Source organism: Zophobas morio, unplaced genomic scaffold (assembly GCF_036711695.1).
Source record: "Zophobas morio isolate AGI-343-1 ecotype UQ-CSIRO unplaced genomic scaffold, CSIRO_AGI_Zmor_V1 ptg000004l, whole genome shotgun sequence".
NCBI classification, from domain to species: Eukaryota; Metazoa; Arthropoda; class Insecta; order Coleoptera; family Tenebrionidae; genus Zophobas; species Zophobas morio.
The window spans coordinates 4,349,487-4,361,341 of NW_026972109.1; the positions used below are offsets into that span (position 1 = coordinate 4,349,487).

At 39.0% G+C, this 11,855-nt stretch overlaps 1 protein-coding gene across 4 annotated transcripts in view; it reads left to right on the plus strand.

Moving 5' to 3' along the window:
* The window catches only part of LOC135138064 (rho GTPase-activating protein 100F), a 75,967-nt gene that overhangs the window by 60,314 nt on the left and 3,798 nt on the right, over nucleotides 1-11,855 (plus strand). For 2 of the 4 annotated variants that reach the window (XM_064067916.1, XM_064067931.1), the window contains 16 exons: nucleotides 824-907; nucleotides 1,265-1,522; nucleotides 7,030-7,274; nucleotides 7,322-7,657; nucleotides 7,709-8,086; nucleotides 8,336-8,455; nucleotides 8,519-8,625; nucleotides 9,276-9,454; nucleotides 9,520-9,652; nucleotides 9,702-10,079; nucleotides 10,131-10,198; nucleotides 10,257-10,574; nucleotides 10,634-10,766; nucleotides 10,822-11,102; nucleotides 11,161-11,392; nucleotides 11,648-11,826. In XM_064067916.1, coding sequence (XP_063923986.1) covers nucleotides 824-907; nucleotides 1,265-1,522; nucleotides 7,030-7,274; nucleotides 7,322-7,657; nucleotides 7,709-8,086; nucleotides 8,336-8,455; nucleotides 8,519-8,625; nucleotides 9,276-9,454; nucleotides 9,520-9,652; nucleotides 9,702-10,079; nucleotides 10,131-10,198; nucleotides 10,257-10,574; nucleotides 10,634-10,766; nucleotides 10,822-11,102; nucleotides 11,161-11,392; nucleotides 11,648-11,826 — 3,429 coding nt within the window. Of the gene's footprint in view, nucleotides 1-823; nucleotides 908-1,264; nucleotides 1,523-7,029; nucleotides 7,275-7,321; nucleotides 7,658-7,708; nucleotides 8,087-8,335; nucleotides 8,456-8,518; nucleotides 8,626-9,275; nucleotides 9,455-9,519; nucleotides 9,653-9,701; nucleotides 10,080-10,130; nucleotides 10,199-10,256; nucleotides 10,575-10,633; nucleotides 10,767-10,821; nucleotides 11,103-11,160; nucleotides 11,393-11,643; nucleotides 11,827-11,855 lie in introns of all 4 variants that reach the window. The other 2 variants (XM_064067923.1, XM_064067939.1) reach the window with 2 other exon arrangements.

Below are 11,855 nucleotides of genomic sequence, written 5' to 3' on the forward strand. Positions count from 1 at the left end.
GGTTAGGCGACAACTTTTACCATTATAAGTTTTAATAACGGACATCGAGAAGTCAATAAAAATTATAAATATCATGTAATTGAACAGTGTCGTTTTTCAAAGCGATTTAAAAAAATGTCTACGTTATGTAGTTATCTTCAGCTACACTTTGTACTTTTGAAATTCCAATAAAAACCCACTTGCTTGCGTGACCACATTTTTGAATGGAATGACTCATAACTGAGAACTAATTTAATTCAACGGAAAGTGTTTCCATGAAAACTTTCCATGAAATACTTTGAGAAACGTAAAATTTCTTCTCAGGCTTTAGTTACATTTATAAGTCGCTAATAACAACGTATTATTTGCAATCAATTTAACGCCGTTATTGAAAAAATGTGTAACTCACGTGTGGAGATTTTATCAATTCACGAAAATTAGTGACTAAACATGTCGTGTACTAGAGTTTCCGCTGGTGGATAAAATTGTAATAAGGTGGTCACTAGATCTGACATTAGTATTTATCCAAAATCTACTACAGTTGTGTTGATTTTCGAAATAATGAATAAACTGCACGTGAAGTGGTCATTAAGTGATGCAAACTGTAGCACTGGCGGATCTTTAAAACTAAAATAGATTTTTGTCGCATTTCCCAATTGATTCACTATTTGTTTATTTATTATTAAAACATTATTGACGGCGTTGTGAATGGATCAAGGCTAGAACTAAAAACGTTTCCTTGTTGTAAAATCAATTGAACCCGTTTATTTATAAGCAACCTCGTACTTTCAAGACCTGGACCATCAAAAATCCCACCTCGTTTGTAATGTCTAAATTATTCCAGGTATCAGGAATCAGTAGTGATATTTTCAAGCAGATAGAAGCCGTAGAAAACGATCACGATGCTTCAACTGCGGCCGCCTTGGAGGTGAGTCCTGAAAAATCTTAATCTGTTTAAGTGTGGTCCTCTTCATACATCACTCGTCCTTTCCCAGAGACCCAGGACTAATTAATTCATACAGAACACTCTGAATTAATTCGCAGCATACCCTAACTAGCTCCATTCCCGACCCTTTGAACTAGGGAAGAAAATAATATAAATTCATTTTTGTCGTATTTAAATAATGCGAAGATCAAAGACAACGCTAATTAATTCCATGTCCTTTGTGACGACGGTGCAGACGCTAAATCTTAAATGATCTTTCCATTTCTTGACACAGTTCTCACATTCCTTCTAATTGTATCTCTACTTGTTGAACAAGTGTAGTACTTTTTGGATTTTTAGCACGTGGAAAGGCTCGGAGAGATGATCGTAAGGATCTTGGATTCGAGACACTTGGGCAGATCGGCAGGCGATGCGGCAAAGAGGTTTTTAGCAATGCAAGATGGAAAGCACACAGTGCAGTTCGTGGAAATCGTGAAAAGGCCGGGACAAACACTGGGTTTATACATACGGGAAGGCAACGGAATTGACAGGAACGATGGCGTATTTATATCGAGAATAGCTCTGGAATCTGCCGTCTACAACAGTGGATGCCTTAAGGTAAGATGCTGATAAGCGACCTGCCTGTAATCTCAGACCGAACACAAACTGCCGTAAATTAGTATCCACTGGGGTTTGCGCATTTATCGCGATAATAGGTTTAGAACCGGGTTTCGATTTGGCGCGTTTTATTGTTTCGTGTAAAATAATTTTTGAACTAGTTTTTATTAAAACCCGAAGAACTAATCCCGATAATCACGCATCGACGCTAGAGAGAACAAGTTTTAATTGGGCTGAAGACAATTTCGTGGACGGTGCCCTGGGGACCACGAGATCAGAAAACACGAAATAAAGCAATCGAGATTTGACTTCGGAATTTTCAGAAAACGTGGTGCGATGAATTTTCATCCACTTCGCTCAAAATTTTCAATCTCTATTCAGTTTAAAGTTTAATGTAAGCCACACTAGCCAATATCGTTGGAAAGTGCGTTCTCTCGGGTTTTTGAGATTGTATTTGTAACAATGTGGGCGGAAGTGGGGCGTTCTATCGGCAATTATTAATGAGCTTTTCCAAGAAATTTAATAAGTGTTCTCGCAGAAATCTTAGAGCAGAAGTTAACGCGTATCAAGTTACTGGGGATAAAATCGGCTCTTTGATGGCTCGAGGAAACTTTATGGGATTATCAGTCTTTACACGTAATTTCTCATAATGAAAGCGCCAACTCCTCCAACGATTTTATATCTAATTACATTTATGGTGCATGTAAATAAGGAATTTTGCGACATCGTAAACTTAACGATTTTTCCGGCGGTTCCCATTGTTGCAACTTATCCAATTTCATGCGGGAGAATAAACGCGACCAACTAGGTTTTCCTACCGCCGAGTCACAATCATCCGGGATTTTAGACGTTTCAAAAAATGTTACCAAACTTTGGCCAAAGGTTCCCGAGATAAATAGCTGTTAAGAACAGTTTTCACTTCACGGAAAGCCACACCCTTTTTTAACGCTCCAACAACTTTTTGGAGTTCAGAAAGTGCGTAAAAAATTGCTAGCTGTTTATGAGGAATAGAAACTTTTTAACGGTTAGTACTCGTTCCTTTATCAGTGGAAAGCGCTCATCGGAGAAAGTTCCGCTTTTATCTGAAACGATGTAAGCGACTGGAAGACCCAAACGTAAGTCGTCGTTCAATTTTATTCAGCGGAAAAAATCAAATTAAATAGTTCTATGATTTTTGAAATTATTGCAGTTTACACATGTTGATTTGCCAATAATAACTTTGGGTAAATTTTTATTTAACAGAAAAAAAAAATATATTTCACCTGAAAAAAATTATAATTGCTAATATCGGAAGGGCGAAGACGGCATTCATACAAAAACTATAATAATTTTTTAAATTATTAATTGAAAAGACGTAGAAAAATCGGAAAAAGTTTTCAAAAGTTTGCCATCAATACAAGGGATTAACTGATGAAACATTTATATGTGCTTCTCTATTAGACGTCGCCTGAGAACTTGTTTGATCTACAGACTAGAGCACACTCAGGCCAATGTCGACTCTAAGCGTTCGGAAACAGTTTGATCTACGTCATGTTCTCGGATCTGATACACATCCTAACCGGTCTCGAGCATAGTTTCTACGGGAAAGAGTTGCGAAATTTTAGTTTTGGAATTTTTCTGTTTATTTATGATTCAATTTTTGGATTTTATAATTTCTCGATTTTTCAATTTCTCGATTTTCAGTTTTTCAGTTTCTCAATTTTTCGATGTTTCACTTTCACTTTTATTCAACTTTTCTCGTCTTCAATTCTACGATTTTTAAATATTTCGATCTTTCAATTTTTGACTTTTATAACCTTTAAATTTTTCGATTTTTCAACTAATCGATGTTTTGATTCTCCCATTTTCCCACTTTCAACTGTTTCGATTGTTCAATGTTTTAATTCTTCAATTTTCCGATTTTTCAGGTTTTTGATTTTTCAGTTTTTCTATTTTTAAAGGTTTCGATTTTTCAGTTTTGGGATTGTTCAGTTTTTTGTTTTCATTTTTTAATTTTTCGAAATTTCAGTTTGAAATTTTTCAATTAATTTATTATGTATTCAATTTTTCAATTTTACAACTTTTCAATTTTTCAATTTCACGATTTTCAATTTTCCGATGTTTCAATTTTACGTTTTTCTAGTTTTTTTCTTAAAGTTTTCAATTTTTAAATATTTCGATTTTTCAATTTTTTAAGGTTTTGATTTTTCGACTTCATTTTTTTGACTTTTTGATTTTCCATTCTTCAGTGTTTCTTTCCTTTTTCAATTCTTCGAAATTTCAGTTTTGGGATTTTTCAGATTATTTAATAGGAGTATTCAATTTTTCAATTTTACAATTTCTCAATTTTTCAATTTCTTGATTTTCAATTTTCGAACTTTCCAAATTTGACTATTATAAACTCAGTTTTTGGATTTTTCATTTCTTCAATTCTTCGATTATTCAATTTTTTAGATATTTAATTTTTCATTTTTTCAATTTTTTAAGGTTTTGATTTTTCGACTTCACTTTTTTGACTTTTTGATTTCTCATTTTTTTTTTAATTTCTCAGTTTTTGAGTATTTAAGTTTTGAGATTTTTCAGTTTTTCCATTCTTCAGTTTTTCTTTCATTTTTCAATTTTTCAAAATTTCAGTGTTGGGATTTATCAGATTATTTAATATTCAATTTTTCCATTTTACAATTTCTTAATTTTTTAATTTCTCGATTTTCAATTTTTCGATGTTTCAGTTTTACGTTTTTTCAATTTTTCTCCTCTTCAATTTTACGATTTTTAAATATTTCGATTTTCCGATTTTTTAATGTTTGACTTATCAATTTTTCGGTTTTTCAATTAATCGATGTTTTTCTTCAATTTTTCGATTTTTCATTTTTTCAATTTTTTAAGGTTGTGATTTTTCGATTTCACTTTTGACTTTTTGATCCCTCAATTTTTCATTTTTTTAAATATCTCAGTTTTTGAATATTTTAAATTATTAATTGAAAAGACAGAAAAATCGGAAAGAATTTTGAGAGTTTTCAGCTTTTGTTTCACTTTTCAGTTTTTCGATATTTCAGTTTTGGGATTTTTCGATTCTTGGACTATTCGATTTTTGACTTCTGGATTTTTCGATGTGTCGATTTTTTTACTTTTTCGATTTTTAAATTTTAGACTTTGGATTTGTTGATTTTTCATTTCAATTCTTCAATATTACAATTTTTCAATTTTTCGGATTTCTCAAATGTTTCGATTTCTTAATCATTCGATTTTTCGATTACTCGGTTTTAAATTTTCTGTTTTTCTTTTTCGATCGTTCAAATTTTCAATTTTTCGATTTTTTGATTTTCATTTCTTCGATATTTCTATTTTTCAGTTTTTCGATTTTTTAAATTATACGTTCTATTTTGCAATTTTTTCAGGTTTTCGATTTTTCAAATTTTTGATAATTTTATTTTTTCATTTTTTTTTCTCAGTATTAATATCATACAATGTATCGAAAACAAACACAAAAATGTGTTACTAAAATCGAAAAATAAAAAATTTAAAAAATCCAAAAATTTAAAAATCAAAAAACTGAAAAGTAAAAAATCGAAACGGTGAAAATCTAAAATTTTAAAATAGAGAAATCGAAAATTCCACAATTTAAAAAATCAAAAAATTCGTAAATTGAAAAATTAAAAAACCGAAAGATCGAGAAATTAAAAAATTCCAAACTGAAATTACAAAAAATTGGGAAACATGGAAAAACTAGAAAATCGAAAAATCCAAAACTTGAAAAGCCGAAAAGTCAAAAAATTGAAAAATTGAAACATCGAAAAATGGATAAATGGAAAATTCGAAAACGATAAATTGAAGTATTCCAAAACTAAAATGACCAAAAATTGCGTAATTGAAAAACTGGAAAACTGAAAAATCGAAAACTCTAATAATCGAAAAGCCGAAAATCGAAAACTTGAAAAAAATGAGGAATCAAAAAATCGAAACATCCAAAAATTGAAAAAGTGAAACGTCGAGAAATCGAGATTTATTTAAATTATGCATTTCTTCATTTTTCAATTTTTCGGTTTTACGATTTTCAGTTCATCGATATTTCTATTTTTCAATTTTTCGATGATTTTAATTTTAAATTTTTTTTCTCAGTGTTAATATCATACAGTGTATCGAAAATAAACACAAAAGTTTGTCACTAAAATCAAAAGATAAAAAATTTAAAACATTGAAAAATCAAAGAACTGAAAAATCGAAAAACTGAAAAGTCGAAAAATCGAAACAATGAAAATCCGAAATTTGAAAATTGAAAAATCTAAAATTTAAAAATAGAGAAATCGAAAATTTCAGAAATCAAAAAAATTGAAAAATTGGAAAATTGAAAAACCAAAGAACTGAAACATCGCGAAATTAAAAAATTCCAAACTGAAATCACAAAAATTGGAAAATCAAAAAATTGAAAAATCGAAAAACTAAAAAATTGAAAAATTTAAAACATGAAAATCCGAAAATTTGAAAAATTCAAAAACCGTGAAATCAAAATATCGAAAAATTGAAAAACTGAAACATCGAAGAATTGAAAAATGGAAAATTCGAGACGTAGAAAAATCTGGAAATTGAAAAGTTGAGAATGAAAATTTGAAACTTAAAAATTACAAAAAATAAAGAATTTAAAAATTAAAAAAATCGATAAATTGGTGAATTCCAAATGACCAAAAATTAGGAAATTGAAAAACTGAAACATCGAGAAGTCAAGATTTATTTAAATTATACATTTCTGCATTTTTCATTTTTTCGGTTTTACGATTTTTTTGTTTCGATTTCTTGACATCTTTGTTTTACGATTTTTAAAATTTTCCATTATTTTAATTTTTAATTTTTTTCTCAGTGTTAATATCATACAATGTATCGAAAATAAACACAAAAATTTGCACCAAAAACATTTAAAAATCCATACAAATACAATGTTTCCAAAACATAAAAATAGCTACATTTTCCCAAAAAAAAAATCCATTGGATTATTACCATTTTAATAATATTGTTAATTTAAGACGTTTTGTTAGTATAAAACCCAATTAAAGAATTCATTCTTAGTTGAAGAAAAAAAAATTGCATGTCAAAATCGAGTGAAACATGTGACACGTGATATTATATTTGTAAATAAAACCATCTAAATATCTACCAAAAATGTTCGCTTATTCGTTGTACAATCCGACCAAACAACTATTTCCCCTAGAAATTATAGTCCAAATCAACCAAATATCTTCTGAACTCTTAGAGTCGACACTGGCTTGAAAACAAGTTTTCAGGCGACGAGAATGCCTTACTCACACCAGTGACACCAAAAAGATGTAAACCGGAATATCTGGTAAGAAGAGTGGGGATGGGGCCAGCCTCCGCGCCGCACACTCTATCCTCTAAAATTTTGTTCTCCACAATGCGTTGGCTCGTTTCGGACTCTCCGAGCGCTCACTTTTGTTAAATTTGTGATAAGCCCTGTTTACCGCAGATTTGCCGGTAAAGCTATAACCCTTCCCAACGAGCGGTTTGTTGCGTTAAAGGTCGGCGACGAGATTCTGGCGGTGAATTTGGTAGACGTGACTCGGATGAGCCTAGACGACGTCGTCATAATAATGTCGATCCCACGAAGACTGGTCCTAGCGACGCGGCAGCGAAAAGGCAGCAAAGGAGGACAAAGTTCGCCAAACGTACAGCCCCGATCCGAACACAAACCCCCTCCCGTCGTTGTGATAAAGCGAGACTTACGCGAAGACGAACCCGACGAAGGCGATCTCGGACAACACAGGTAATCGAAGTGTATGAAAAATTCACGCTTCCAGGAATCGGTTGCAGGGAATCGATGCGTCAGAGGCACACCGGTGACGGCAGAGAGATGAGCGAGTCCCGCTCTCGGCTCGGCCTCGGCCTGCCGTCGATGGACTCCCGCCACTCGGCCCAGGACAGCAACGGCCTGGACCTGTACTACAACTCGCGGCCGCCCGACGCCGGCACCTGGGGCTACCAGCCGCCGCCGCCCGTCATCACCGAGCAGCCAAAGTCCAGCATGCAGCACTTCCAGCCCTACGAGCGCAGCTACCCCAACACGCTGGAGAGCCTCGCCGAGAAGGTGCACTCGTTCGCGCTGCCCGGCCGCCGGATGTCCGCCGGGGCGCAGCCCTTGCCGTCAAGGTACTCCGCGTGTCTAGCCGTGGTGGTTGTCACCCCTCCCGTTAATTCTAGATTGTCATCACAACAAAGCCCTTCATCTCATTATTACGTTCAGCACACCGGAACGGGCAGCCGGCGAATCATGCCCCGTTCCGGATCCGATCAGCACCTCCCCCACACGGAATACTCAGACTATACCAGTATCACTCAAGCTGGTAGACACAGCCTTTTAAGATCTAGCCTCAAATCCGGATCAACCCTTAGCAGGTACAACCAGAGATACGTGGACCAAGCGGCCGTGGCCGCTCAGTTGGCTCAGGCCAAGTATGGATCCTCGGCCTCGCAGTACGGCACAAGCAGCGCACTCTCCAGGAGGAACAGGAGCAGTCTGGACTATTCGAGCGACACGGAGGCCACGGCCGGCCCCAGGAGCAGCTACTACTACTACAGGTACTGAGCCCAGGCGGGCGCCGGACTCGATTCACTTCCTAACTGCCGTCGTTCCTACGTACCAGTGACGCTTTCCGCAAAAATCGAGGGGGGATTTTTTAACCCATGTAACGTTTTGTGAATAGATTCGGGCGCCACTGGTGGGTTTAGAGTAAAGAACGAGCGGCATTCAGCGGGTGAAAAAGGGTGCGCTAAATTTTCGGGTCAGTGTATTTCATGCAAGTCGTCAAAATGATTTTCCCGATGCAGGAATCAGAGTTCAGTTCCCCACAGCACAATACCCACATTAGGAAGGCAAAATTCCCTCACATCGACCGATATTACAACAAAATTCAACTCGCTCCCACGTGATACCCGAGGGTCGACTAGGTGAGAGATTTTTAGACGAATTCCAGGCGCGAGACCTGTTATTACATAATGGTTGCTTTTTAGATTGGCCATGAATAAAAGATTCGGAGATAGGAGCGTCGGTCTTTTACAAGATGAATCGGATGGAACTCTCTCCGCACCAGAAATGCCTTCGATACGAAGGGACAGGGGTAAGCGACTCGCTTTGCCACCTCGCAAAAGTGTCTCACGAATAAAACCATTCTCTAGGAAATAATTTTGACATTATATATTATCCCCTTCCCTTTCCGCCTATTAAGATAATGTACAAGAGGGAACTCGACCCATACGGATCGATTTGGGGGCATAAACAAAGTCGAAGTGTGGCCACCGGCGGGCCTCGTTAATATTTCACGGCACGCTTTTTGACAACGAAACTAAGCTCGATTCGCGAAGCCCTAACTAGTTGGTTATTACGGACAGGTCTGTCAGAGTTCGCGTTATTTATGACAAGGTGGTCGGAAGCACGTCCGTGTATACGAGTATGCGAGTGTTGTATATCGATCCGTATTCACGATTTTGCTGTCTGTTGGCGAATTTCACGCTGCGAACGTTTGATTTGATGAAAGCACTTAATCCCATCCAAAAAGCCCAATTACACGCCGAAACACTCGTCACCCACTCGACAGCCGGTCAGGTACACAGCATTTACAATCTCATTAAATCACGTCGAGGACTGCCATTCGCACACACCCTCGACTCGAAAGCAGCCCGAGGCGTGATCGAAGCCGCTCTCGGGCTACTTTCCCACACTGGATTCACCTTATTGCTTCTTTCTACACGTTTCATTTTCATAATGAAGGGCGGATACCCTCGTCACCTAGTGTATTCACTTCAGATGAGTACAGACAGTGGTTGAGCCGAACACCCTCAACGTCGGCTATTTACGAGCAGATCAGAGCGTCCCGAGACGTCCTGAATCAGCAAAGAGCAGCCAGGTTCACTTACAGCGCCGAAAACATCCACGACGCACTGAAAAACGTAATTTTTTTCAATTTTGATACCGACAGGTTACAGGTTTTTAATCTGGCTGTTGTTTTTGACAGATTGAAGGGGGCTACTACGGCTCATATGGGAGACCAGGTACCACATCGACATTAGACAGACATTTTACACGATCACAACATCCCTCAGCCCCTGCTAGGTCATTATCAACGCAACACATCACCTCATCATCACGTAAGGCGCGTTTCTTCTAAACCGACCTCTTTCTGAAACGGTTTTGCAGCGTTGAGCTCGTCGCGCTCGCCTTCGATGCGTCGGATGAGGCAGCTGCTCGACCTGGACTCGGTGCGGTCGGGCGCCGCTCCCAGCCCGGTCCCCACGCCCAGCGGCACGCTACCCAGAGGACACAGGCAGCTGGACATCAACCCGGCCGAGTTCCTCAAGTACAAGATCGAAAAGCCCGGACTTCCTTCGGGAAGTTCGATACACGGGCTGTCGTCGCTGACGGGGGCGGGCGGGGCTCTCAGTTCGATCTCCGACGAGCCTGTCAGCGGCATGTTATGGGTCCACTTATTGGCTGGCAGAGGTTTAAGAGCGTCGACTGGAACGTCGACCGCAACTACTCCTGTCACTCCCAGCGGAACGTCGCCCAGTATTAGCGGTCAGTAAGTTTCCAACTACTTTACACTCTCTAATAAGAAAATCGAAACAGGTTCGACCGGTTTACGTGATTTGTATTGTGTACTGGAGTGCGATAGAGTCCATAAAGCGAGGACGGTGGTAAGTAATTGGGATTAAATGGAGGGAGAAACAATGTTAAATCCTGTGACGTTATTAGGTAAGGACAGGCGATTTAGTGTTCGACTGGGATGAAAGCTTCGAATTGGATTTGGTCAACAACAGAGAACTGGACCTTCTAATCTACTCCTGGGATCCACAATACAGACATAAATTGTGCTACAAAGGATCAGTATATTTACCAACTCTCTTAAAGTCGGGCCCGATACACCAACTTGCTCTTAAAATCGAACCAAGGGGAACTTTATACTTGAGGCTGCGCCACACGGATTCCCAAACACTTTACAGACGGAAAGCTTCGTCGACTTTGTCACTATCGAGGACGGCGCCTTTGTTCGGCGTCGACCTGGAATCGGTGGTACGTACATCAACGTCAAACGACTATTCTTTGCTTAATACCATCCCAATTAATCTCAGGTTAACCGGGAAAGTAAAACTGGGGGAGTTCCCGGAGGGGTTGCCACCGGTCTTGTTTCTAGCACTCAACAAATTCCTATTATCATAAAACGATGCGTAGAAGAAGTAGAGAGAAGAGGTTTAGATATCATAGGTACGTCAACGAAATTTCTGTCGTAACACGTAACACCGCGCACCTCCTCCTCCAGGTTTATATCGTCTTTGTGGATCAGCAACTAAGAAACGTATCCTTCGAGAGGCCTTTGAACGTAACAGTCGATCAGTAGATTTAAGTCCGGATAACGTCCCAGATATCAACGTAATAACGGGAGTGTTAAAGGATTATTTAAGAGAACTTCCAGAACCTCTATTCACCAAATGCCTATACCAGATGATGGTTGACGCGCTCGGTGTTTGTCTTCCCGATGATCCTGAAGGCAATGCCAAGCTCATGTTCTCCATTCTAGACTGTCTGCCGCGGATCAACAGGGTAAATCGCCTTCTAACTACCCGGTTTTGTGTATTCGGGCGTATATTTTGTCTTCCAGGCTACGCTGATCTTCCTCATGGATCACCTGGCCCTCGTCGTTTCCGCGTCCGACAGGAACAAGATGTCTGCTCAAAACCTAGCCACCGCCCTCGCCCCTCCACTCATGCTACAGTCGAGCGACACCCTCACCCCCACCGCCAGCACGAAGAGCTTCGACCTGGACTACCACCAGCCCATCAACGTCCTAAAGTACCTACTCCAGATATGGCCTACTCCCAAACATCACTCAGGTAATGTGTAGTTTACCGTTGAAAGAGCATTCCACACACGACACACACTACCTCCTTTCGTCTTCTCTGTCGAGTACTGTATAGTCGAAAGTTGAAAATCTGATCCGTATGGTACGATTTCCCGTCTTGTCGTTTCTGTATTGTTTTTGTGCTTTCCTTTAATTCCCACCTTTAGTCTTGGGGCTTCGCTCACATTGTAGTTAGAATCGATGTGTTTGGGTGTCGATGGTATTTAGAGGGGGCCTTTCCAGACAGGTCGTCGCGGCAGGCCACCCGGGCCGCGTGGAGACAATCGCAGTGCGTGTCCTCCGGGACTGCAGGCTCAGGCGCGAGAGCAGTCTCGGCTCTCAGCGGCTCCGTTTCCTCCTCCTCCTCGCTCAGCAGTCTCGGGCCCGCGAGGCCCACAGCAACCGGGCCCATCACTCCAGATACTAGTAAGTACCGTGACCTGACTATACCTATT